Source organism: Podarcis gaigeae (assembly GCF_964106915.1).
Source record: "Podarcis gaigeae genome assembly, chromosome: 12".
Taxonomy (NCBI): Eukaryota; Metazoa; Chordata; class Lepidosauria; order Squamata; family Lacertidae; genus Podarcis; species Podarcis gaigeae.
The window spans coordinates 289,917-317,617 of record NC_139688.1 but is presented as its reverse complement, the minus strand read 5'-3'; the positions used below and the strand labels follow the sequence as shown (position 1 = coordinate 317,617).

The 27,701-nt window shown below is 53.3% G+C and overlaps 1 protein-coding gene across 1 annotated transcript; it reads left to right on the top strand.

Moving 5' to 3' along the window:
* Positions 1-56: 56 nt before the first annotated feature.
* Positions 57-27,570, top strand: LOC310828551 (uncharacterized protein; the record flags this gene model as incomplete). Its single annotated transcript, XM_083706170.1, has 12 exons — positions 57-79; positions 5,210-5,549; positions 7,323-7,437; positions 12,010-12,147; positions 17,374-17,583; positions 18,752-18,900; positions 20,060-20,180; positions 20,977-21,093; positions 22,209-22,307; positions 23,331-23,763; positions 24,744-25,612; positions 26,093-27,570. The coding sequence occupies 12 exons, from the start codon at positions 57-59 to the stop codon at positions 27,295-27,297; spliced, it is 3,819 nt and encodes a 1,272-aa protein (XP_083562296.1). The 3' UTR covers positions 27,298-27,570.
* Between the last annotated feature and the right edge of the window lie 131 nt (positions 27,571-27,701).

Here is a 27,701-nt window from a genome sequence, read left to right as displayed (position 1 = left end):
TGCCTCGAAACTTTGGCTTTATGAGGCCTCGTCCAGCCTCCAAGCACTGATTCAGGATGAGGAGGCATCCAGGCCCCTGGTCAGCCGCTCTTCATGCTTTCCTGCAGCTGCTGGGTTGCAGCACTTGGGACTTTTTAGTTTAGAGAACAAGCGAGTGAGAAGAGACGTGGTAGAAATTGATAAAATTTTGCACAGCATGGAGAATGGATCAATGTTCCCCCTTCTCTCATTGCACTAGAATTTGTGGGCATGCAGTGGAGCTGAATTTTGGGGAATTCAGGAAATATAAGAAAGTCCTTCTTCACACAGCACATGCTTAAACTTTGGAACTCGTTCCTCCAGGAGGCAGTGGTGGAGACCAACTTGGGTGGCTTTGGCCCCCGTCTTCTTGTGGGAAGGGGCTCCCGAGGCCTCCGTGTCCAGCTGGGCCGGGCAGTGTTGTAAAAAAATTGCCCTTTTCTCTTACGGGGTATCCAAGAGCCCATATAGTCTTCCTTACATTGGGTTCCCTATCGGTAGGAGAAGATAACAGAGGCCAACCAGAGAATACTGAGAAGCAAAGCAGCTAGTAAGCCTGATCTTTATTGATCTGTTGCAACAGGGTGCTCCCATCACACGCAGGAAAGGAGGAAGAACCTAGAACAATGGCGCACAAGGCTTTATATGGACTTTTGAAATTGCCACCCCGTAGTTCAAGACCACCCCCAGAAGCATCATACATACATCACAGAAAAGGCGGTCTAAAACAGAAATTTGAATGTTGTTTTTCTCCTGTCATTGTTTATCTCCTGTCTGGCAGGTTACTTGATTGGATTGCCTGGGGAGCCTGGCCAGCCTTTTGTAATGATAAATACTTAGCTCCTGGGCCAGGTCACAGGCTCACACCCTATTCAAACACAGACATACCCTTAAGACAGGATTTGTGAAGGAAAAGACAATGGGGAGGCTTTTCCATTTTCCTTTGACCTTGCAGAGAAAACATTTGCTCAGCTTAGGAATCAAAATGGTTCCAGGTTGGTCTTCCTGTGCTGATCTATGTACGTGCTTGGTTGGTACACTTATGAACGTTGTTGTTGTTTAGTTGTTTAGTTGTGTCCGCCTCTTTGTGCCCCCCTGGACCAGAGCACGCCACGCACTCCTGTCTTCCACTGCCTCCCGCAGTTTGGTCAAATTCATGCTGGTAACTTCGAGAACACTGTCCCACCATCTCATCCTCTGCCGTCTCCTTCTCCTTATGCCCTCCATCTTTCCCAACATCAGGGTCTTTTCCAGGGAATCTTCTCTTCTCATGAGTTGGCCAAAGTATTGGAGCCTCAGCTTCACAATCTGTCCTTCCAGTGAGCACTCAGGGCTGATTTCCTTCAGAATGGATCAGCTTGATCTTCTTGCAGTCCATGGGACTCTCTTTTTTTATATAATAATATTTATTGAAGTTTCAATTGAAAACATATAAAAACAAAACAACAACAATAAAAACAAACATAAACAAAAAGAACAAGTATAATTTCAAACCTTATTTTCTCAACCTACTTTCCCCGACTCCCTTATACCTCCCCGTTCTGTATTCTATTTTCATTATCCAGTCAGTAAATCCATTCCCTTATTTACCAAAGTTTTTTGACAATTCCATTCCTTTTCTTATTTAGCATCTCTGAACACCGTATTGTTTTCCAACCCATGTCTTTCTAACCTTCATTAATTTTATAATACTTATCAAGATAATCTTTAAATTTCTTCCAATCTTCTTCCACTGTCTCTTTCTCCTGGTCTCGGATTCTGCCCGTCATCTCTGCCAGTCCCATGTAGTCTATCATTTTCATCTGCCATTCTTCCAAGGTGGGTAGCTCTGATGTCTTCCAATACTTTGCAATAAGAATCCTTGCTGCTGTTGTAGCATACATAAACAAAGTTCTATCCTTCTTTAACACCACATGGCTGACCATGCCCAGGAGAAAGGCCTCTGGTTTCTTCAAGAAGGTATATTTAAATACCTTTTTCATTTCATTATATATCATTTCCCAGAAAGCCTTAATCCTTGGGCACGTCCACCAGAGGTGAAAGAATGTTCCTTCAGTTTCTTTGCATTTCCAACATTTATTATCGGGCAAATGATAGATTTTTGCCAGTTTGGCTGGGGTCATGTACCACCTGTAGATCATTTTCATAATATTTTCTCTTAAGGCATTGCATGCCGTAAATTTCATCCCGGTGGTCCATAACTTTTCCCAGTCAACAAACAAAATGTTATGACCAATATCCTGTGCCCACTTAAACATTGCACAGGATCTTGTGTATTCCATTTCAACAGCAGATTATACATTCTTGACAAGTTCTTAGTATTGGGTTCTAACAGTTCAGTCTCTAACTTTGATTTTTCCACCTGGAAGCCAATTTTCCTATCCATCTTATAGACTTCCAACAATTGATAATAGTGAAGCCAATCTCGGACCTTACCTTTTAATTTCTCAAAACTCTGCAATTTCAGTTTATCACCCTCCTGTTCCAAAATTTCCCAATATTTCGGCCATGTGCATTCCATATTAAGCTTTTTTACTGCTTTGGCCTCCATAGGCGAAAGCCACCTTGGGGTTTTATTTTCCAGTAGATCTTTATATCTAATCCAAACATTGTACAGTGCCTTTCTGACAATATGACTTTTAAAACCTTTATGAGCCTTAACCTTGTCGTACCATAGATATGCATGCCACCCAAAAACATTATTAAAACCTTCCAAATCCAAAATATCTGTGTTCTCAAGATGCAGCCAGTCCTTCAACCAGCAGAAAGCTGCTGATTCATAATAAAGTTTCAAATCTGGCAGGGCAAATCCCCCTCTTTCCTTTGCATCAGTTAAAATCTTAAATTTTATTCTGGGTTTTTTGCCCTGCCAAATAAATTTAGAAATATCACGCTGCCATCCCTTGAAACACTCCATCTTATCAATAATTTGCAGTGTTTGGAATAAAAACAACATTTTAGGCAATACATTCATCTTGATAGCTGCAATTCTACCTGACAAGGAAAGCTTCAAGTTTGACCAAATTTCCAAATCTTTTTTCACCTGGTTCCAACATTTCTCATAGTTATCTTTAAATAGATTCATATTTTTAGCTGTCATATTGATCCCCAAGTATTTTACACTCTTAACCACAGTTAAACCAGTTTCATTCTGGAACTTCTCCTTCTCCATTACTGTTAGATTTTTCTCTAATACCTTAGTCTTTAATTTATTTAATTTAAATCCTGCCACTTGACCAAACTCTTGAATTAGTTCCTTCTAGTGCTGGCTCCTGGCTCTTGTAATGTAAGTACCACATCATCTGCAAATGCTCTCAACTTATATTGTTTCGCTCCGACCTGAACCCCTTTAACCAGCTGGTCTTTCCTTATCATATTCAGCAAAACCTCCAGGACTGAAATAAATAGTAATGGGGAAATTGGGCACCCCTGACGTGTCCCTTTTTCTATCTTAAATTCTTCTGTAACCACGTTATTTACAATTAACTTCGCTTTTTGTTCAGAATATATTGCGCCTATACCGTTTTCAAACCCTTGGCCTACCCCCATCCCATGGAGATTCTTCTTCATAAAGGTCCAAGATATATTGTCAAAGGCTTTCTCCGCATCCACAAAAATCAGGACAGCTTTTGTGTTTAAATTCACTTCTAACATTTCCAAAATGTCTATTATATTCCTTACGTTGTCTGACAAATATCTTCTCGGGAGAAAGCCCACTTGATCCCTATGAATCTCCTCCATCAAAACTTTTTTCAATCTCTTAGCCAAAATGTCAGCAAAAATTTTGTAATCCACATTTAGTAACGAAATTGGGCGGTAGTTCTTAAGTTGGGTCTTTTCAGTCTCTGTCTTCGGTATAAGCGTGATATAGGCCTCTTTCCACGTTTCAGGTGCTTCTTTCCCCTCAAGGATTTCATTGCAGACTTCTTTCAGAGGTTGTATTAACCATTCTTTTAAGATTTTATAGTATTTAGAAGTCAGTCCATCAGGCCCCGGAGATTTGCCATGGGACTCTCAAGAGTCTCCTCCAGCACCATAATTCAAAAGCATCAATTCTTCGGCGATCAGCCTTCTTTATGGTCCAGCTCTCACTTCCATACATCACTACTGGGAAAACCATGGCTTTAACTATACGGACCTTTGTTGGCAAGGTGATGTCTCTGCTTTTTAAGATGCTGTCTAAGTTTGCCATCGCCTTTCTCCCAAGGAGCAGGCGTCTTTTAATTTTGTGACTGCTGAACCCATCTGCAGTGATCATGGAGCCCAAGAAAGTAAAATCTCTCCCTGCCTCCATTTCTTCCCCTTCTATTTGCCAGGAGGTGATGGGACCAGTGGCCATGATCTTCATTTTTTTGATGTTGAGTTTCAGACCATATTTTGCGCTCTCCTCTTTCACCCTCATTAAAAGGTTCTTTAATTCCTCCTCACTTTATGCCATCAAGGTTGTGTCATCTGCATATCTGAGGTTGTTGATATTTCTTCCAACAATCTTAATTCCGGTTTGGGATTCATCCAGCCCAGCCTTTCGCATGATGAATTCTGCATATAAGTTAAATAAGCAGGGAGACAATATACAGCCCTGTTGTACTCCTTTCCCAATTTTGAACCAATCAGTTCTTCCATATCCAGCTCTAACTGTAGCTTCATGTCCCACATAGAGATTTCTCAGGAGACAGATGAGGTGATCAGGCACTCCCATTTCTTTAAGAACTTGCCATAGTTTGCTGTGGTCAACACAGTCAAAGCCTTTTGCATAGTCAATGAAGCAGAAGTAGATGTCTTTCTGGAACTCTCTAGCTTTCTCCATAATCCAGCGCATATTTGCAATTTGGTCTCTGGTTCCTCTGCCTCTTCTAAATCCAGCTTGCACTTCTGGGAGTTCTCGGTCCACATACTGCTTGAGCCTTCCTTGTAGAATTTTAAGCATAACCTTGCTAGCGTGTGAAATGAGTGCAATTGTGCGGTAGTTGGAGCATTCTTTGGCACTGCCCTTCTTTGGGATTGGGATGTAGACTGATCTTCTCCAATCCTCTGGCCGCTGCTGAGTTTTCCAAACTTGTTGGCATATTGAGTGTAGCACCTTAACAGCATCATCTTTTAAAATTTTAAATAGTTCAGCTGGAATGCCATCACTTCCACTGGCCTTGTTATTTGCAGTGCTTTCTAAGGCCCATTTGACTTCGCTCTCCAGGTCAGCAGCCCCACTGCCTGCGGTGCACGAGACATCCAAAGGACTAAACAGCAACAAAGACCTGCAGAGCTCCAAATCCCACTCCCAGCGGCGAGCAGGCAGCGGAAGATCCCGGCTCCCTGGCCGGCCTTGGCCTCTGCAGGCCGGGCTCCTCCGGCCTCCGGGTCTCCCGGGCAGGACTCCAAGTCCCGTCGTGCAGCGCGGCGGGGGCGGGGCCTGCGCGGCCAGGGAGCGTGACTGCGACCTCCCCGGGAAGCCGAGACGGGAGACGCCGCCGCCGCCGCCGCCGCCGGAGCCCCGCCGCCCGGGCCAGGGAGGGGGCTGGCCGATCCCTCCCCAGGTGGGTCCCCTCCGCCCCCTCCCCACCCACCCCGGGGCTTGACCCCCCCGCCCCCGCCCCCCGCCCCTCCCTCCCCCCGGGGGCGGCCTCGGAACAAAGGCGGCCCCGATCCCGGCAAGGTCGCCGCCGACAGAGAGGCGGGCGGGGGGAGCGCAGGAGGAGGGCAGCAGCCCCCCCATGCCATGCCCCCCCCCCCCACCCAAGGGCGCCGGGCGCAGCGAGCCCGTGACAGCCGCCGCCGGGGGGAGGGAGGAGGGGGCGGGGTCCGCGATTGCCGGGCGACCCCCCCTCACCCTTGGGGGCGGCTGGGCACCTGCCTGCTGCTGCTGCTGCTGCTGCATCCCGGGCTGAAGAAGCGGGGCTCATCTCTTGCACAGCCCTCCTCAGAGTGCCGGGGGGGGGGAGAGATGTGGCCGAGTCCCCCCCCCCACTATCCCCCCCAAATCTGCCCGGGCTTCTCTTCCTGCCCTGCAGACACTTCCAAATCCATCTCAGGCCAGTCTGGATCTCAGCCTGCAAGTGGATTTTGACATTCTTCCAGGCAGGCGGGTCAAGGGCACAAGGGGCGGCAGAGTTCGCACCCAGGTCCCAAGCAATCCATTGCATGTGCGTGGAGAGCACGGCCAGGAGATGGGGTGCAGGACTTAATTGATTAGGAATAAAAAGGGGTGTGTGAGAGTGGCACAACCTAGCCGAGGCCTTTGCGTGGCAAGCGGGTCCGTTTTGCCCACGTGAAGATAATCTCTCTCCTGACCCAGGCGCCCTCTGCCTGCCTGCCTGCAGGGCCACATTTGACAGCTTACATGGGACAAATCTGAGTTTGCAACTGGAAGATGCCTTCAGTCGGGATGCTTGCATTTTCAAGTTCACACCAAAGACTTCCTTTTGCAAAGAGCCCCTTAAAAGTAGAGGAGAGGGTTGTGATCTGGGGGTGTCCCCCCCCCTCTGTCAGAGGCCCTTTTGCTGGCCCAGCCACCCCTCGCAAGTCAGCCCTCCCCCAGGCCTTTGCCAGCAGCGGTGACCTTGAAAGATGCGAGTTCAAGTGCCATTTTGGCTGCACCCCCGAGATCATGTCTCCTGGGAGCTGGAGTGGTTGTGCCTGTTCAATCTGTATTGTTGCATTTATAAGAAGAGGTTGTTGGCTATTTTGAAATCAGTCTGGAAGAGAAGGGCATGCTTTTTTGGGGGGGGCTTTTCCCTTCGTCACCTGTCAGGATGCTGCTTGACCTTTTGGAGCAGGAGTAAGTGGAGAGAGGGAGAAAGGGGTGGGGGAGAGGATAAACCTCACATGAAGGAGTGGGTGGCTTAGGGTGGCCGCTGTGTAGTTTCTTTATTCGTTTTATTTATTTCATAAAATTTATACAGCGCTTCATTGTTAAAAGAAAAGAAAAACTCTCAAAGTGGTTTACCAAAAGGTAAAGCAAAAGTATCCATAAGGAAAAATAACAACAACAATGGAAAACTTTCAAAAAGTTAAAACGGCAATAATTGGAAACAGATTAAACCTGCCTGGTGTCAAGAGGCAGGGAGTTCCACAGTGTGGGCGCTGCCACACTACAAAATTGAATTCTTACAAATGCAGAGCAGGGATTGTGTGGCCCCCGTAACCGTTCCAGTTCAGTTGATTAGAGCAGGATGTCTTTTGCAGCCCAGTTGCAAAATGTGGGGTGCTGATCGCTGTGCCTGCTTGAGATTCCTGCCTCGTAGGGGGTTGGACTGGATGACCTCGGGACCCCGGGGCCGACTCTGCAGTTCTGTGATTCTATCTTGCAGGTGCTTCAAGGACTCTCAGACCTGTTTTCCCGCGGGAAGCGCAAAAGGATGGCAGAAGGGGTCCAAATGCAGAGGGAGGTGATGCTGGAAAATCTCAAGCCAGTGGCCCCATTGGGTGAGGACACCCCCTTTTCTCTCTTTATCAAAGATAGCTCTTTTTTGGGGGGGAGCTGGGGGTGTCTTCTGCGTGAAGAGCTCAGGGTCTGAGGCCCCTGCTCTGCACAGACACACAGACTAGCAAAGTGTCAGCAAAGTTTTGCTGACAGGCAGTCTGGCCACTAAAATGGGTCCAGGAAGAGCAGGGAGTGGATTAGAAAGGAGGGTAAATTGGATGTGCATTTGAATAAATCTCTCCTTAGTGGGGAAGTTGAGGTGTGGCGGTTGCGGGGGGGGGGGGGGGGAGGGGACACGAATGGGAAGGAGGAGAAATGGCCTCTTTGACAGTCCCTCTTTATCCAACTCTAAGATCCCCACACACATCCCAACACCCCCCCACTATATTTAAAATCAAAAGACTATTGTATTTAATTTATAGTGAAATTGGGGGGGGGGGCGTTATGTGTGAATGTAACCAAAAAAGGAGGACCCAAATAAGCCACCTGTGACTTCTTTTCACAGCCCCTTCCTGGCTCTCCTGATATACACTTCCCTTCGTTTTAAGGGGGATTTTACAATTTCTACATATTTCCAAGGGTGGGGAGTTGCAGTGTCATTCCCCCCCCTTCTTGAGTTGGACAAAGTCCTTCAATGTGGGCGATATATTTATAAAATTTATAAAAGATATACACCACTTGATAGTTAAAAAAAATAAACAAATTCAAAGCAGTTTACAAGAAAGAAAAAAATAAAATTATCAGTAGGAAAAAATAACAATAATTTAAGACGTTTTAAAAGCTGGATGGTGGGGTCTGAACTTGGGCTGAGTGCAGACCAGGGTTGGCTACCATTTGGGGCCCATCAGCCCCGTCCACAAGTTTATTGGCTCCCTTCACACGCTCACAATGTGTCAGGGTGTACACCTTGTTGGCCTGCGTTTGGGCGAAGGTGTGCAGGAGGCACAACCCCTCCTTCACCTTACACAAAGGTACGCTTGCAAGGTGCTTGTTTGATACACTTGGGTCATTTTTATGAGGCACTGTATCTTGTTGGTGGGGGGCGCGACCAGTTGCCGACGTGCGTCGCTCAATACAGTGGTGCCCTGCAAGACGAATGCCTCGCAAGACGAAAAACCCGCTAGACGAAAGGGTTTTCCGTTTTTCGATGCGCTTCGCAAGACAAATTTCCCTATGGGCTTGCTTCGCAAGACGAAAACGTCTTGCGAGTCTTGCGATTTTTTTTCGCCCCCCCCCTTTTCTAAGCAGCTAAGCCGCTAATAGCCTTTTAGCCGCTAAGCCGCTTAGCCGCTAAGCCTTTAATAGCCGCTAAGCCGCTAAACCGCTAATAGGGTTGCTTCGCAAGACGAAAAAACCGCTAGACGAAGAGACTCGCGGAACAGATTATTTTCGTCTTGCGAGGCACCACTGTACTTAGATTTGTGGGTTTCTTTATTTGGTGGCTTTTGTGCACCCCTTTATTTGAGTGCTGACTGAGCGAACCTTCCAGCTCTGCTATTTCGCTTTTAAATTCTGACTGTCTTCAGGTTTGAAACGTGAGCTGTTTTGTGCAGTCCAGGTGTCTTAGGATACCTCGGTGGGGAAATTGCATTCGGAGTCCCAAGGGAGCAGCTGCCTTGGAGAGACTTTTGGTGCTCTGGAGGAGGAGCAAGAAAGGGGGATTCCCCTTCTCCCCTTCTCCCTCCCTCTGTCCTACATTGGAGGGTCGTCGTCTTCTTTTAGCCCCTCTAAACCCGGTTGCTAAAGAGAAATGGAAGACCTTGGCCTCTCCTTTTGGCACTCGCTTTGGGCCTGGAAGGAGTCAAATCCATGTTTTGGTTCCGCAGAGTGAATGTGGATTGAATCTGCTTTGCGGACGGGCCCCAGATCTTCCGCCAGGTGCCCAAGGGAGGCCGGACTCTGCACGGATTCGGCTTCCAGGCCTGACAAGGGCTCTGGGCTCCCTCCGTGGCCCAGGCCAGGACCCGGTTGCCATGGAGACGGCCTTCTCTTCCTTGCGGAGGGAATGGAGGGGGCCTGGCTTCCTCCCTTGCAGGAACTGCCCTCACCCAGAAGGCAGGGCGCTCTTTGCCCCCTCCTGGATGCCCAGGCCCAAAGCAAGGAAGTCTCGAGGGGCAGGAGGCCAGGGGAGCTCAGGGCTTTTGCGTCCTGTTTTCAGGCCAGGAGGCTGGGCTTGAATGTCTGCTGAGGACAGCCTGGCCTCCGTGGGCGTCGTAAGGACAGAGGAAAGCATCACACGCCGTGTCAGGTGTTGGGTCCACCTTCCCTACGAAGGGAGGTCGCAGCATTTGGGACTTTTCAGTTTAGAGAATAGGAAACAGAGAGGCAACATGATAGCGGTTTATAAGATGCTGTGTGGCCTGGGGAAAGTGGAGAGAGGAATGTTTTTCTATCTCTCGTCACATAAGTAATCATGGACATCCAAGGAAGCTGAACGTTGAGCGATCCAGGACAGATGAAGAAAGCCCTTTACGCTGTCCAGTGAATCTGCGGAACTCTCCGCCTCAGGAGGCAGGGATGACCAACAACCTGGATGGCTTTAAAAGAGCACGGGACCAATCCACAGAGGACAGGGCTCTCCATGGCCACTAGCTGTGATGGCTCCGGTCAGGCACATTTGAAAACCCGCAAATAAACGGCTTGGCACTTTGGGGACGTTTGCCTGGCATGAGAGATTTCTGGTGACTCACTGCCTGGTGACTGATGCTGGCAGGTTCACACATCCTGGTGTTGCTCAAGGATGTGGGGTGAATAAGGGCAGGTGTGACCTTGCTCCCCGGGTGGGAAAGCTATAAGGGAGAGGAAGAGGCAGGCGGATGGAAGCAGAGCTCTGAGGGCTGCTAGGGGTGGAAGGGGCAACTAGCCCCTCAGAAAGGAAAGGGGTGAGTGGGTGGGCACGGTGGATGGTGAAGGGAGAGGGGAGGTGCGTGGGAAAGAGGGTGGGAAGGGAAGGGAAGGGGCCGGGGTGGGGCTTCACCTGCCCTGGGCATCTCTGGACATCATCCAGGCCCCCGTCCCGTCCAGGGGGATGCAGAATCCTTGTGTGCCCCCCAAGCCAAAGCCTGCTATTTCCCTTTGTGGAGAGCTTCTCTGTCAGCCGGTCAGAGCTGTTTGGCAGTGGGACAGACTCCTTCCTTCCTTGGAGGTTCCCCCAACGGGGGTTGGACTAGATGACCCTCAGGGTCCCTTCCAACTCTACAGTTCTATGACAAAGCAGCCCAGGGCCCCAGGCAAGAGGAGCAGAGCAGAAGCAGTTGCCACACACCCCAAACACGGCCTCTTCTGGGCTGACCCTCCTCTCCCCAGCTGAACTCTGCAAGGGGAACCAAAGGGAATCCCCAACCCTGCCCCCCACCCGGAATGATGGCTTCTCCTTGCTCTTTGGGACCCAGGCAGCCCCCCTTCATCCTTGGAGGAAAGGTCTGTCTGTCAAGAAGAAAGCGGGCAGGTTGGTTTCCACCTTTGGGGCGCTTCCTCCAGGCAGTCTCTTTCGGTGCTGCAGCTGAGCTTTGTGACATGAAACGTCCAGCATGGAAGTCACCCTGGGGAATTTGCAGGCTGGGGAAGAGGCCCTTTCCTGCTTCAGGCTGATGCGCGGCCCTCGCTGTGTGTGCATGAACATGCTCATCATGCTCCTGGGCATGCACGCAAAGTGATGCATCCCATCAGGATTTGGAAGTGCTGTGAACCCCCCCCCCCCGCCCTTTCTAGAGCTTCCTTCCAGATGCCCTGGAATCCCTTGCAGGAGGAGGACTGAAAACGCCCCATGACTTTCTTGCAGGATTTACCTGCACTGAGAAATGCCGTGTGGTGGGTTGCATAAAGAGAGACAGGGAAAGAGGGCCGACTGCGGGTGTGTTCACACATTCTGAGTGGCTTCCGTTGGCGCTGCCAGAGGAGCGCGTGAGTCAGTGGGGCTGGAGCCTCTGAGCCCCTCCTCGCTTGAGGCACTTGCCTGAAGGGGCCCGGGGGACTCATCGAGAGGCTTCACGTGTCCCAGGGAAGGAGTGCCGCTGCTTTGACTCCAGAAGGAGCTTCACCTCCAGCCCAAGCAGAGAAAAGTGTGCAGCCCACAAGGGATTCCTGCATTGCAAGGGGTTGGGCTAGATGGCCCTTGGGGTCCCTTCCAAGTCTACGGTTCTGTGAAGCCCAAAGGGTATGGAGGGTGCCAGCGTAGCAGAGGCCTGGCCTACAGCAGCAACGTTTGCCCCATGTACAGTCAGCCTCCGGAGTGGAGTCCCTAAGACAGTTGGGTGGCACCTCGCATGCCTCCTTCCAGCAGCTCCTGCAGCCCAGCTGGTGCCCCACGTCTTGCTCTGCTTTCCTTGGGACCCCGTCAGCCAGGCCGACTTGGGGGTTGGGCAGCCCAGGACCCCCGTGCACAGTGCCCCAGGGAGGTCACTTCAGTGCTGCTTGCTTGACTTCTTGGAGCACTCCATTCTGTCTCGAGACAGACAGATGCCCACAGCAACATATTGTCATTCATGTTTATTAAATTTACATGCTACCCTTCCCCTTAAGATTACAGGGCAGTTCACGGCGTAAGTTAAATGTCCAGCCTCCCCTTCTCACAGGTGCCAACCACATGTCTCAGTGGGAAGAAGCCCACAGAAGGGCAGGAAGGTCACAGCAGCAGCCGTGTGAGGTCCCTACAGACTGGAGGCAGGAAAATGTTGTCCCCATCTTCAAAAACGGGGGAAAGGAAGACCCAGGTAACTACTGACCGGTGAGCTTGACATCAATACCAGGGAAGGTCCTAGAATAGATCATTCAACACTCGGTCTGTGAGCATTTAGAAAAGGATGCTGTGATTACTAAGACCCAGCATGCCTTTCTCAGAAATAAGTCATGCCAGACCAATCTGATTTCTTTTTTTAAATGGAATTACAAACTTTGTGGACCAGGGAAATGCTGTGGACATAGTGTATCTTGATTTCAGTAAAGCTTTGGACAAAGTCCCCCATGATATTCTTGCAAAGAAGCTGGTAAAATGTGGGTTGAACAAGGTAACTGTTAGGTGGATTTGTCTCAGTTTGACTGATTGAACCCAAAGAGGACTCATGAATGGTTCTTCGTCATCCTGGAAAAAGTGACAAGTGGGGTGCAGCAGGGTTCTGTCCTGGGCAAGTGGTTGTTTAACATTTTTCTAAATGACTTGGATGAAGGAATTGAGGGGATGCTCAACAAATTTGCAGATGACACCAAACTGGTAGGAGTAGGTAATGCTGCAGAAAACAGAATCACAATTCAAAATGACCTTAACAGATTGGAGAAATGAATTTCAGTAGGGACAAATGCCAGGTTCTGCACTTAGGCATGAAGAACCAGATGCACAGATACAGGATGGGGGACACCAGGCTTACTAGCAGTACAGTTGAAAAGGATCTAGGGGTCTTGGTGGACCACAAGCTGAACATGAGTCCACTGCATGATGCAGCAGCAAAAAAAAGCTAACGCTATTCTAGGCTGCATCAACAGAGGTCAAGTCATAGTACCACTCTATTCTGTATTGATCAGACCACACCTGGAATCCCGTGTCCAGTTTTGGGCTCCACAATTTAAGAAGGATGTTGACAAGCTGGAATGTGGGCAGAGGAGGGCAACCAAGATGATCCAGGGTCTGGAAACTAAGCAGTTGAAGGAGCTGGGGATGTTTAGCCTGGAAAAGAGGAGACAGAGGAGATATGAGAGCCATCTTCAAATATCTTAAGGGCTGTAACAGGGAAGAGGGAGCCTGCTTCTTTTCTCCTGCTCTGGAGGGTAAGACTCAAACCAATGGCTTCAAGTTACAAGAAAGGAGATTCCAACTAAGCCTACAGAAAAAAAATTCTGATAGTAAGAGCTGTTTGGCAGTAGAACTGCCTCCCACGAGAGGTGGTGGACTCTCCTTCCTTGAGGTGATTCAGCAAAGGTTGGCTGGCCATCTTTCCTGCATTTCAGGGGGTTGGACTAGATGACCCTTGGGCCCCTTCCTAGTCTAAGATTCTCTGATTCTTCTCCCTGCCCAACTCTCAATGATTCTCAGCTACTGGCCTCTGACAGCAGAGGTCGAACCATAGTCCTCATGCCTAGCCTTGTCGCCATGAATTTGTCCAGTCCTCTTTCAATCCTGTCTAGTTTGGTAGCCATCAGTACAGTACGTCTGGTGGCAGTGAGTTCCACAGTTTATCTATGTGCTGTGTGAAGAATTGCCCTCTTTGATCTGTCCTGAATCTAGGATTTTAAGAGTGGGGCGAGAGAGGCTTCTGCCTGCCTTCTGTAATCTTTCACCCTCCCCTGCAGCATAAATCAGCAGCAAAAACCTTTTGCTTCCCGTTGGCCGGCTATTCTTGATCAGGTGCTAGCGTGGCCCAGTGATTAGAATGCCAGGCCAGGACCTGGGAGAGACCAGGGTTCAAATCCCTGCTTGGCCGTGAAGCTCCCGGGGGGTTCCTTTAGAAGCCAGTCATTGCCTCTCAGCCCAGCCTACCTTGCAGGGTTGCTGTGGGGATCAAGTGGGAGGAAGGAGAACTCTGCACTCGGCCTTGAGCTCCTTGGAGACACAGGTAGGATATAAGTGCAATGAATCAATGGGGACAGCTGCTCCAAGCCTTCTCTTTTGGAAAGGGAATGCAAGCACCGCCAACTTGGGACCCGCCTGGATGTGAGCCAGGCTCCCAGAGGCCAAGGAACACCTTTGGGAGCCAAGTCGGAAGGGGTTTTACCTGCTGCGCCCTGGCACCGGGCTTCCTCCAGGCACGTTTGAGGAGCAGAGCTTGCCAGGCCAGACACCCTTGGGATAAAGCAGCCCAGAACAAGCGGACATTTCCTTCTGCTCCTTTGGGGGCATCACAGGTGGGGGGGCCGACCTGCTCCTCCTCCTCCTCCTCACGGGGGCTTTTGCTGCCTGGGTGAGAGCTGCTGAAGTTGGCACTTAGGGGGCAGATGTGCTGGGACAGTCTGTGGGTCTGGATAGTGGTTGTGGGGGAGGCAGAGGGCCAAGTCCAAGCCAGGCAGAGACGCCTCCTGCTGCGCAAGGGGTTCAGCTGGGCTCCCTCTGCCCAGCAGTCCCTTATCCACCCCATTTTTGTGCAGCAGCTGCACAATACCCCTTGGCATGGCGCCCAGCTAAACTGTGGAACTCCCTCCTGCAGGAGCCGGTGAGGACCACTGGCCTGGTGGCTTAAAAGCGGGTTAAGCAAATCCCTGGAGGAGAAGAGGGCTCTGGCCGACTCCTCCCCAGGATGGCTGTGCCTCCCCAGCCAGGGGCAGCCATGGCTTCTGAATCCCAGAGAGGAGAGAAGGTCTTGTGCTGCTTGTGGGCTTCCCATCTGGTTAGCCCCTGAGGGAAGGGGAGGCTGGAGCAGACGGGCCCCTGGCCTCATCCCGCAGGCTTCCCTTATGTTCTCATGGAACTCCAGGGCCAGAGGCAGGGAGGGATAGTTGGTCCCCCTTTGGGGGCTCTCTGGGGGTTCTCAGGCTCCCCCCGCCTCCTGAGGATGACGTGCAGGATGTGTGGGAAGGAGCTGAGCCTCTCCCAATCTCTGGAGGCATCAGCGGAGGAGGAGTCGCACCTCGGGTCAAAACTCCGGCTGCGGAGCAGAGAGGGGAGAGAGACTCAGTCCTGAGTCAGGAGTGAGTCAGGAGAGCCTGAAACCCCAGTGGGACAGAAGACACACCCACCCACCCCCACACCCCCACACACACACCCCTTGCAGCACTGTGCTTATTGCAGCCCTCGAAGGGGAGGCTGTTGGCTTCCTTGCAGTGCAATCTGGTGACAGTCACATGGCTTTTATAACGAAGCGGGGGGGGGGGGCGATGCAGGCGGCTCAGATGCCCCTTTGTCCATCCTTGGCATCAGGACAAACGCTCTGGGCCTCAGCTGTCAGTCTGGGAGAGCTGTGAGGGGGTGGGGGTGCTCTGGACCACTTTGAGGGGGGCTCTTGGGTGCCAATGTCAGCTCAGCTGCAGGCGTTCATTTCCTCGGGGGCCCAGAGTCATGGGCTTAGAGCTGCAAGGGACCCTGAGGGTCATCCAGTCCGACCCCCTGCAATGCAGGACCTGTGGCCCCAGTGCTTCTCCAGACTCCTTTGGCCTTTCCAGATTTGCAGCACCACCTGCAGAGACAGAGGTGACAGCGGCAGAATAATGGCCTCTGCTCTGGGTCTCCGAAGGATGGCTGCTCTCTGCACAGGGGCAGGCTGGTGTCTTAGGGAAAACCCCTGTGGCGTCGGCCTGCACAAACCCAGGGCTGCCGCAATAGCAAGTGTTGAGTTGAGTCCTCGCACCCCAAAGGGGGACTAGGGAGCGGCTAGGGATCTCAGCTTCAAATGCCCTCATTCTCCATGGGAAGAACCTCTTGGGGGCAGGTTGTGCCGTGCAAAGTGCCCCGGTTGGGGGGCAGGCAGGAGCCTCCCTTCTCTGCGGAGTAACTCGGAAGAGTGTCCACCCCCCACTACATGGGACTTCTCATTTATTTTCTTTCTTTTTTTGTATAAATCATTTCTTAACAAACCAAAGACAAAGAGCACAAAGAGATGCGGAGACAGCAGACGGAAAGTTGCCTTAGGTTGGACGTGATCCTTGAGCTTGTTTTCCCAAACTCTTCCTCCCCCCATACCCATCCCCCCCCTTTGAACCTGTTAGGCTGGTTTGCACACTTTCTTTTGTAATAAGTTAGCTAAATCATAATTACTCAGGACCTAGTTTTCTCAACACATTTGGATATAGCAGGAGATGTGCTCCCCAACCCGAATTTTTAGCTGTTGTAATCTTAGCAGCAGTTAGAAGGTTGGACACTATTTATTGATCATTTTCTGGAATCACATCTTTTGGATGTTATATTTTAGAAGCCCCAAGGCTTCTAAGTCAAGGCAAAGCGGGGGGCTTGCAGATAAGCTTCTGCCCCAGCACCTCTCTCTTTGGAAACATACTACTGGTTGGAGCCCCCCATTTGTTTGGTGGTTTATTCCATTTGCACCCCACTTTTCCTCAGGGAGGTCAAGGTGGTGTATAGAGGTCTCCTCCTCCTCCCCCCCCTTGTCTCCTCACAATGACCCTGCGAGGGAGGTTTGGCTGAGAGGCCGGGAGTGGACTCAAGGTCTGGCCAAGGGGCATTTGAACCCTGGTCTCTCCCAGTCTGGCCTGCTAACCACTGTGCCTCGCTGCTTACAGAGAAGTGTCGCCTGGCGGATCTCTCAGCTGCCACACCTGCAGGAAAAGGAGAAGCCATGTGGTGGAGGAAGAGCCAGGATCCGGATCGAGTGGGTGGGTGGGTGGGGGTTGCAGGGACCCAGAATGCTGCTTTCTTCCACTTCCCAAGACGCTGCTAGCTGGCCACTAGACGTTGGTTCCAGCCGCAGACGGTGACCCCCAGGGTTGGAAAGTAAGCTAATTGCCGAATGGTACTTTAAACCTCAGTTGTGGGGACCACAATGGAATGTCTAGGCGTCATTTTTTCATCTGTGAATCCCACCCCCCAATTTGTATACCATTTTATATTTTAAAGGAAAAATCTCAAAGTGCTTTACAACACATTGAAACATCAAATAAAACCATCCAGAACAAAATAAAACCAAAAACTCAAGCTTCAAGGAGATTATTTCAGATCCTTCTCTAAGTGACATTTTGCTTTCCCCATATTTATTTGGCGACTTCATTTATAGTGCTGCCTCATGGCAGAAGGACTCCAGGAAGGCAGTGTGGGGCAGTGGTGAGTGTTGGATGAGGACCTGGGAGATCAGGGTTCGAATCCCCACTCCGTCCCAAGTCTAGCCGGGTGACCTTGGAGTCAGTCGCATCCTCTTAGCCTACCTCACAGGATTGTTTTAGGGGTTAACTCAGAAGGGGCATGAACCCATGTGCAGTAAAGAAGCCCTTCTGCTCACCTGATTAAGAAAGGTGGAGGCGGCTGGGGAATTTTGAGCACTGCTGACCCTCTTCTTCCTCCTTGGCAGACTCTGCGTCCACCAAAGATGCAGCCGCCAGTGACCTTGAGGAGGAGGAAGAGGAGGACGAGCAGGAACAAGGGGAGGCCGACTGGGCGATGGAGGAAGACATGTACCTCGGGGAGCCCCCTGGCGAGAGAGAGGCAGCCGTCGCTGACCCCCCTGCGCAGGACCAACCAGGCAAAGGAGCCTCTTCCACCAGCACCAGCAGCAGCCCAGGTACCACGTTGGGGTGTCCTTGGAGCCTGGGCTGCATGTAAGGGGCAAAGGGAAAAGCCGTTCCTCAGATCAGAGCCGCCCACACTGTTTCTAGATATCTGTAAGTCACTTTGAGTCCCTGTCAGGGGAAAATTATATTTATATATAATAAATATAAAACAACAAAGTCGTACTTTGAAAATCAAACGGAATCCATTCCTGAAGTCCGTTCAACTTCCAGAACGTTCGGAAACCAAAGCGCAGCTTCTAATCGGAAGCTGCAGAAGCCCCGTCGGACGTCCAGCTTCCAAAAATAGTTCCCAAACCGGAACAGACACTTCCAGGTTTGCGGCGTTTGGGAGCCAAAACGTTCAAGAACTAAGCTGTTAGAAAATCAAGGTACGGCTGTATAAGCACTTTTTATTTGTAACAAAAAACCTTCAAAACAGTTTGCAACCTACATTAAGATGTTCCAAAATAAAACATCAAATATAAAATATACATTCTGAGAGTTTGGTTTTTTTTTACAATAAAGCGTTGTATAATTTTTATGAAATAAATGAATGAATGAAATGGAAGCGTCTTGGAGCAACGCTGGACCAAAGTGCAGGCCTGCTTCCCTGCCTGAGCCCCCTCATTGGCAGCACAGGCTCCACTGCAGAGCCGCATCCTGCCTGATCCGCCGTTGTCCGAACTCGATCTTGTACACTTTGGAACTCCCTGCCTGTTGACTTCCAGCAAGCGCTTTTGCTGCGCTCCTTTTGGCGCCTGCTAAAAAACATCCCTGTTTTAGATCAGCCTGCCCAGATGTTCAGGAAGCCAATGGGAATTTTAATCTGCTTTGCGTCTGCTGTTTTAGCTTTTCCAGTGTCTCTGATGGTTGTTATGAGTTCCTTTTACTGGTAAAGTATTGTTTTATCTCTTTTTTTGGTCAAACACTTTGAGCTTCTTCCTTTCTAACTGTGAAAATCTTATGGAAGAAATGACTCATCAGAGCAGTCCTCTCTCTCCACTTGGGGTTGCTATACATCCGGAATTTCCTGGACAAATCCAAAATACTGCAGTCACAAGCTGGGTCTGGGCAAAAATCCGTGAAATGTCGGGGAAAATCCAATGTTGGCAGTGTTGGTTTTGCACACAAAAAGCTCAACAACAGTTTTGCTCAACCCTATCTCTGCTTGCTCTCTAGGCTGCAAAGGCCCCCCCTGGATGTCCCCCCGCCCTCCAGAGCCACCTGGCGCCTGGCAGGGCCTCTGCACCTGGGAGTGCTGGCACCAACGAGTCCTGGAGCTCCTGGAGCAGGAGCAGGTGGCCCAGAGCCCCCCGCGGGCCGCTCAGGTGAGCAGAGGGAGTGGGCAGTGGGGTCCTGGGCAGGAGGGAGGGGGAATAAGCAAGAGAGACCCCTTGCCAAGAGATGTCCCTTGAATGGAAGGGAGAGCTGGACCATCAAGAAGGCTGAGCGCCAAAGAATGGATGCTTTTGAATTCTGGTGCTGGAGGAGACTCTAAGAGAGTCCCATGGACTGCAAGAAGATCCAACCTCTCCATTCTGAAGGAAATCAGCCCTGAGTGCTCACTGGAAGGACAGATCCTGAAGCCGAGGCTCCAAGACTTTGGCCACCTCATGAGACGAGAAGACTCCCTGGAAAAGACCCTGATGCTGGGAAAGATGGAGGGCACAAGGAGAAGGAGACGACAGAGGACAAGATGGTTGGACAGTGTTCTCGAAGCTACCAGCATGAGTTTGACCAAACTGCAGGAGGCAGTGGAAGACAGGAGGGCCTGGCGTGCTCTGGTCATGAAGAGTTGGACACAACTGAAGGATAAACAACAACAACAGTCCCTTGCCAGTTGCTGGAAACCACTGGAGGGGAGAAGGAGGCTCTTGTGGGTTTCCCGTAATGGGCCCCGGTCGGCCCCTGTGAGAACAGGATCCTGCACTAGACCTGCCGCTGGCCTGACCCAGCAGGGCTCTTCCTCTCTTCTTAGGGAGCCTCCAGTTCCAGAGGCAGTCTATCTGGACTCCTAGGTTCTTTGGGGAGTTTTTCCTGCTGAGAACAGGAGGCTGGCTAGAGGGGCTCCCTTTGGCCTGATCCTGCAGCCCCGTCTCTTGCTCTTACAGGGCAGGGCAGAGCGGGAGGCACTGCTGGGGACGCAGGGAGCAGGATTGGGGCTGCTGGCCTCTCCCACGGCCGGCACCTGGGCAGGTGGGACTTCTCTGGGCATTTCTCTTTTTGTGCACGGCGCCCTCCCCTGTTGGCGTGGGGTCTTTGCGAGAGAGCTGCCTTGGCTGTCCTGCTGCTGCGCCTCCTCCCCTGGGGGGGGACGACCCCTCTCTCAGTGCGTTCTGCCTCGCTCTGGATGTTTGGGGATGCTCAGCCCAAGCTCTGAGCTGCCACGTTCTCCCCCCTCCTCTGGAAGAGGCTGCTTTTCAGGGGGTGGGCAAAGGGTGCTGGCTCCCTTGGCACCGAGCAGGATGTGGCCTGCTTTGCTTCCAGGTGACGTTTGAGGACGTGGCTGTCTACTTCTCGCCTGAAGAGTGGGCCCAGCTGACGGCCTGGCAGAAGGCCCTCTACTGGGACGTGATGAAGGAGAACCACGACCTGGTGGCCTCGCTGGGTGAGGGTCCCCCTCGGACAGCCCCCTGGGGAGGGGGGGAGGGTCTCTGCCGCTGGCCCCAGGACACCCCGGAAGGTGGGGTGGGGGTGATGGCGGACCCTTCAAGTCAAATCAGACAAGTTTCACCGGTGATCCGCTGGATCCCTCAAAGTTCTGGCTTTGCCCCACCATCACCAGCTGAAGGCTCTGTGTCCTCCCTTCCCCTCCCAGCTTCCCCTGAGGCCTCTCCTAGCTAAGCCTGGCCCGACTTGGGCAGCGTCTCTGAGGGCTGCTACGTGACGTGGCGGCTTCAAAGGGGGCTGAGGCACATGGTCTCCCCAGCCGTGACCATTAGGTGGAGCCTCCATGTCCTACGGCAGTCTTCCTGGGAGTGCCAGGTGCTGGGAGATGTGAGGAGGGCTGTTGCCTTCACGCTTTGCTGGCCGGGCCCTGCTCTCTGAGACCCAGGGAGCTGGGCTGGATGGGGCCCTGCTCTGATCCAGCCACCAGGCTCCTCTTCCTCCTCTTTGGCAAGAGTCCCCTCTCAGGGTGGCAGCGGACCTCCATTGCAGGGGGCTGGACTAGCTGTCCCTTGGCGATCCCTTCCGACTCTGCCTCTACGTCCAAACTCTTTTTCCGTGGCTAGGAAGGCCTGAGGCAGATCTCCTCTGACCACTGCCATGGGGAGACCGGTTAGGGACCCTTCCCCTGCCACATCCGCCCCACATCTGCTCCCTACAGGCCCTTGGCTCCCCCTTGTGGCGCCCAAGTCTTTCCCGCAGGTGGTGACTTCCCCACTTTCTCTCCTCGCATGCAGCCCCTGCCCGTGACCCCGAGCCAGAGGTCTTGGGCCGAATGGAGCGAGGGGAGGCCCCTCCTTCTGAGGCCTCCATGGAGGAAAAGCCGGAAGGGGCTCCCCGAGTGCCCAGCCCAGGTGAGTGAGGCCCTTGAGGGGTGAAGGTCCTGACTGAGTCCTGCCTTTAAGGGGGTTGGGCTGGATGACCCTTGGGGGTCCCTTCAAACTCTGTGACTTCGTGAGCAGCAAATGTGGCCACTGCTGAACCCGATGCTTCTCAGTTGGCATCAGTTGGCGACCTGAAGGGGACAGATCCTGGTGCGCATGTGGGTTGGGCTGCTCTGGGCTGGCTATGGAGAGCAGCGAGTGCGAATCCTTTTCTGGAGCTCCTGTCTGCTTTGTGCATCTGCAGGAGAAGCCCACTGACAGGCAAGTTGGGGGGTGGCATAGAGTCGGGGGGGTGTCTTACCCCCAGGGTTACACCACCCCTGAGGTGTGGCTTCTTATCCAAGACCAGCCGGGAGCAGAGAAAGCTGCTTTACGTTGGTCTGTGGAGCTCAGGATTGGCTACACTGGCTGGCAGCAATCCCTGGCTGCGTTTTGCTTTCATGCCCATCCTGCTGTGACCATCAGTGACGTCCTGGACTTGTGACGTCCAGCCCCCTGCAGTGGCAAAGGCAGTCCCTCCCCTTGGAGACCTTGGGGTTCCCTCCTCCAGCATTCAATTTAGACACAGCTTGATTGTAAGCAAGCAAGCAAACTTCAAAGCAGTTTACAAAAAATTAACAATAATTTAAGACATTTGAAAAGGGAAAATAACACTAGACTAAAAGCAGAATTAAAACTCACGTCAGCATTCTAAGTACCTGGTTGGCTTGTCTAAACAGGAATGTTTTTAGCAGGTTCTGAAAGGGGAAAAGGCAAGTACCTGCCTAGTGTCAATTGGCAGGGAGTTCCAAAGGGCAGCTGCTGCTGCTGCTGCACTAAACAATCAAGTTCTGACAGAGGCGGGACAGGTCTTTGGTGGCACCTGGAGCTGTGCCAGTTCCTCTGATCAAAGCGGTCAAGTGACACCGGTGGGGTCAGACGATCTCCTAGGAAGACAGGTCCAAAGCTGTTAAGGGACACTAATAGTAGCTCTAGGAATCCTCTTTCCATCCCTAGTCCTTAAAAACAGGCAGGTGCAATTTGACTCTACCTTTTAAGGTTCCCTTGAGCTACTGACGTTCTCCTTCGCTCTCCTCTGGGTGCAGCTTCTGGGGCTAAGCGGCAGCTGGAGGTCAGGAGAGGACCAGGCGCGGAGCATCCCTGCAGCAAGGCTCAGCCCGAAAAAGGCAAGAGGGGCGCTCTGGGTGAGTGGCGTCAGAAGGCTTCCAAGGCAGCATGCAGTGGCGGTGCCAGGAGGCCTGTTGCAGCTCTGGGCCCCCACTGGGGCTGTGCTGGGACTTGGTGGCCCCCCGTGGGAAGGCTAGTGGCAGAGGCCCTGCCTTGCAGGAAGAAGGTCCCAGGTTCAAGTCCCGCTGGCCTCTCCAGGAAGGGCTGGGAGAGAGGCCCTGCTGAAGCCCTGGAGAGCCTTTGCTGCCGGTCAGTGCAGGCCACCCTGGCTAGATGAGCCAAGCATCTGACTCGGTACAAGGCATGCTGCGGGATAGTATGGGGCGTGTGCCCCCTCTCCACCCTGGGGGTGTCTCCCTGCCCTCCTGGGAGGGGGTGGCGCTGGGTGCATCAGGCTGGCCAGAAAGGGAACCTGAGGGGTGGGGAAGGGGCACAGGAGCACAAGGGGGAGCTCTCTGCAAATGGGGGGGGGCTACTTGGGTTGCAGATGAGTTTCTCCAGGGACACAGAGGGTCTCGGCCTCCCTCCAGAGCAAGGCTGCTTGTGCCCCTTTGTGACTTGAAACGGGGTGGTCCGAAATGGGCAGAGTAGATTTTCCCAGAGGTTGCGTCACTGGGCGACCTGCAAAAAGCCATCCCTTATAGAGGAAGGTTGCCTTGGGGACCTGTTATTTCTTCCCCCGGCCCCCCCCCCACCGCACCTGTCTGGGGTTTTTGCTGGGGAACCTTGAGCTTCCCAGCCTGGGGTCCACCCTCTTTCCTAGCCTTGGCATACAGACCTTGTGCCATGTCACTATTCCTTTGTTGTCCTAAAACGACACTCTGGGTCAAAGCAGACAATGCAAACACAAACCTATTGATGCAAACACAACAGAAATCAAGCTAAATCTTATTTCAAAAGTATTAAGATACATCTGTTTCCCTTCCCCAAAGGCCGCAGATCATTCAGCTCCTGTCTTGAAGGGTCCTGGGCAGGTGGGGGCAAGGCTGGCACTCCTGTCTCTCACCTGTATTGACCTGCCCTTTCTCCTCCTTCTCCAGCTGAGGCCAAGCCCCACATCAAGCGTGAGGAGCAGCGGGGGGACCCCCAGGGGCCGGCCACCCACCACTGCAAGGACTGTGGCCGCACTTTCCCCCAGCAGGACGCCCTGATTTCCCACGTCCTGCGCACCCACTTTGGGGAGCCAGCGCTGTCCTGCCCGCAGTGCGGAAAGTTCTTTGGCAGCGAGAGCAGCCTGGCCGCCCACCAGAGCACCCACGGCCTGGAGCGGGTCTTCACCTGCATCGACTGCAAGAGCAACTTTGTCTATGAGGAGCAGGAGGCGGCCCGGATCCATGCCCAGCTGGCCCTGGGGAAGCTTTTCAAGTGCTTTGGCTGCAGCTGCAAGATCGCCGCCCTCCTGGCCAGAGACCAGAAGCCAGACGCTCAGGAGAGCTGCCCCCCCTTTGGGCAGCTGGATGCCACCTTCTACAGGTGAGGAGTCTGGGACTGGCGGGAAGGGATTCTCCATAGTCACGGAGTCAGGGATCACCTCCGGGCGTCTCTGGCCTGAGAAATTCATCTTTTGGGTTTTTAAAATAAAAAGCTCCTGCATGTGGAGGTTGGTTATTCTCTTCCCTGCCCTCCATCCAAGGGCCAAAACTAACAAGATTGAATTTCAAAAGCGACAAATGCCAGGTTCTGCAATTAGGCAGGAAGAACCAGATGTGCAAATATAGGATGGATGGGGGACACCTGACTTACTAGCAGTACATGTGAAAAGGATCTAGGGGTCTTGGTGGACCACAAACTGAACGTGAGTCCACCATGTGATGCAGCAGCAAAAAAAACCCCTAATGCTATTCTGGGCTGCATCCACAGAAGTCTAGTGTCCAGATCAAGGGAAGTCATAGTCCGACTCTCTTCTGCCTTGGTCAGACAAACACCTGGAATCCTGTGTCCAGTTCTGGGCGCCACAGTTTAAAAAGGATGTTGACAATCTGGAATGCGGGCAGAGGAGGGCAGCCAAGATGATCCAGGGTCTGGAAACTAAGCCTGATGAGGAACGGTTGAAGGAGCTGGGGAGGTCTAGCCTGGAAAAGAGGAGATTGAGAGGAGATATAGAATCTTAGAGCTGGAAGGGACCCAAGGGTTATCTAGCCCCCTGGGGAGAGCCATATTCAAATATCTCCATGGCTGTCACAGGGAAGAAGGCGCAAGCTTGAAAGGATATTCTGACTAAATATCAGGAATAAGCTCTCGGAGGGTAAGATCTGTGCCACAGTGGAAGGGTCTTCCTTATGAGATGGTGGCCTCTCCGTCCTTGGAGGTCTTTCAACAGAGCTTGGCTGGCCACCTGTCAGGGATGCTTGAGCTGAGATTCCTGCCTTGCCGGGGGTTGCCCTGGATGACCCCAGGGTCCCTTCCAGCCCCTTCGTTCTGCTCCACTGCCCCCTCTCCTTTTCATCCCTCAGCCGCCAGCGCGCGATGGAGCAGGTCCGCCAGCGGGCCGCCCACTGGACCACCTCGGAGACCAAGGCCTTCGTGGAGCTGTGGGGGGACGACCGCGTCCAGACGGCGCTCTTTGACAACTATCGCAACGAGGTGCAGTACAAGCGGCTGTCGGACAAGATGCGGAAGATGGGCTTCCACCGCAACCTGGAGCAGTGCCGCCAGCGGGCCAAGGACCTGCGCAGGGGCTTCAAGGAGATCCAGGACGGGAACCTGCACTCCAACCGGGCGCGCCAGACCATGCCCTTCTTTGCCCTCCTGGACCGCTTCCTGCTGATGAGCCGGGGGCTGGTGGTGCCCAAGGTGTGTGTCAACAGGACCAAGCAGAGGGGGCGCAAGGGCAGGGGGCGCAGGGAGGAGCCCCAGGGAGAAGCCCCCTTCCTGCTTGCCCTGCCCGCCCAGCACCCCAACTTGCGGGACCTGACGCTGCAGGAGCAGGATCCGTACCTCCACACCCTGGCGCTCCCCGACCTCCACTTCCAGAGCCGCTTCACAAGCCAGTATCGCCGGGGGGGCGGCCTCCCTGGCTACCAGTTGCCGACCCCCGACCAGGACCCCCCAGCCAACGCTGTGGGGCTGCCCGGCTGCCCGCTGGAGGGCCAAGACGAGGACTCACCCACCCTGCGGCTGGCGGACTTCTCCCTGCGGCCGCAGGACCCAGACGCCTCCCTCGCCGTGGAGTCCTGCCGGGCAGCCGCTCGCAGCCAGAGCCAGGACCTGGTGCTGAGCCCCATCAATGGACTTTCAGCCACCAGCAGCCTCTGGTCAGAGATCGCCAGCATGACTACTGCGGAGAACGCCACTGGCGTGGCAGCCCCAGGAAGCGCCCAGCGTGAGTATTTGCTTATCGGTTTATGTATTCCTTCACAGTATTTACAGCCTGCCCTTCATTGAGCGTTTTCCATCCCAGAGCAAAGGGGTAAAAATAAACACAGAAGCACAATGTACAAAAACTGCAAAATCATATAAACAGGACCAGTAAACACCTGGGAAACTTCTATCATACGCTAAACCAACAAAATTAGAGTAGAGGGAAAAATCATTATATTAAGATCCACAATTGGGGGGGGGGGGAGTCAAAGGGGATTATATGTTTATGTTTTTATTTCACTTCTTAACCTGAAGACCACTTTAGCTAATGGGGCCTCCCACCGCTGCACGATTTCTGTTCTCATCCTGAAGCAAAGTTCTTAACCCAAAGTACTGTTTCTGGGTTAGCGGAGTCTGTAACCTGAAGCGTCTGTAACCCAAGGTACCACTGTATTTAGAAAGCAACTCATGCCCCTCTTTTTCTTCCTTCCACCCCCATCAGTCTGGCACCCTGGGAAGGCCCCCAGCTCCTCTGCCAAGCGGATGCGTGACCTCCGCTTGCGCCGCAGGAGGCAGCGGGCCGCCATGGCACGGGTGCTGCTGGGGGCCAGCTACCGCCCCAACGACCGGACGGTGTGGAGCAAGACGCAGAAGACGGACTGGTGGGACAACCTGGTGGCCGGGCCGGCCGATGGCGGCGAGTGGGTGCGCTACTTCCGCATGTCGCGGGAGGCGGTGCTGGAGCTGGTGGAGAGGCTGCGGCCGGTGCTGCAGCGCGAGGACACCAACATGCGGGCCGCCATCCCCGTCGACAAGCGCGTGGCCCTCACGCTCTGGAAGCTGGCCACCTCGGACAGCTACCGCTCGGTGGCCAACCAGTTTGGCGTGGGCGTGTCGACCGCCTCGGTCATCGTCATGGAGGTGTGTGAGGCCATCCACGACGTCCTGCTGCAGCACGTGGTCCACCTGGGGGACGCCCAGGCCGTCATGGAGGGCTTTGAGCAGCTGGGCTTCCCCAACTGCATTGGCGCCGTGGACGAGACCCACATCCCCATCCTGTGCTCGCCCCACGGCGCCTCGGCCTACATCAACGGCAAGGGGCTGGTCTCCATGGTGCTGCAGGCCCTGGTCGACAGCGCAGGGCGCTTCATGGACGTCTACGCCGGCTGGTCGGGCGGCCTGCAGGACTCGGGCCTGCCATGGGGCTCCCCGCTCTTCGAGCGCATGGAGAAGGGCACCTTTGGCCCCCAGACCACCACGGAGATCGAGGGTGTGCCCGTGGGACCCGTCCTGCTGGGGGGTCCTGCCTGCCCCCTGCGGCCGTGGCTGATGAAGCCCTACCCAGAGGCCCCGGAGGGCCCCCGCCAGCGCTTCAACCTCTTGCTGGGCAAGTGCCGCATGGCCGTCACCTACGCCTTTGAGCGGCTCAAGGGCCGCTGGCGCTGCCTCCTCAAGCGCCTGGACGTGGCCGAGAAGAACGTCCCGCTGGTCATCGTCGCCTGCTGCATCCTGCACAACATCTGCGAGAGCCGCAACGAGGCCATGCAGGAGGGGTGGGAGGAAGGCATGGACTACGCCGACCTGCCCTCGGCTGAGGGCCACGCGGACACCTTCGCAGACGTGGAAGAAGGGGCCGGGGAGGCGCACGGCGTCCGCGAGGCCTACTGCGCATTCTTCGAGAAGAGGCGGCAGGCGGAGGAGCTCTGAGGGGCGCTGTGCGTTGTGTGTGTTGTGCGAGGACACCCCCTTCCCCACCCCACCCTGTGGGTGCTGCCAAGAAGGGGGGACAGGAGCTCAGGCTAACTCAGGTTGCAATTCTCTTCCGTGACTTCCCAGGGGGACAGCCTCCAGGGGTCCCCCTCGGTGAAGTCCCCCTGCTTACCGGTTGCACTGTTTTGACCTTTTATAAACCTTTTATAAAAATTGGCTTAGTAGGAAGTTTTCACCCTGGACCTCAATAAATCCTTGTTCTTCTTGAAAGGACTTTGGTGGGCGTGTCTTAAGTGTGAAATTTCTCAGGTTTCCCCAGTCATGAATGAGGCTAGCAGGATCGGGGGGGGGGGAGGGGGCCCCCAGTTCCCTTTGCAAAACAGGGCTTGGTGCAGGATGTG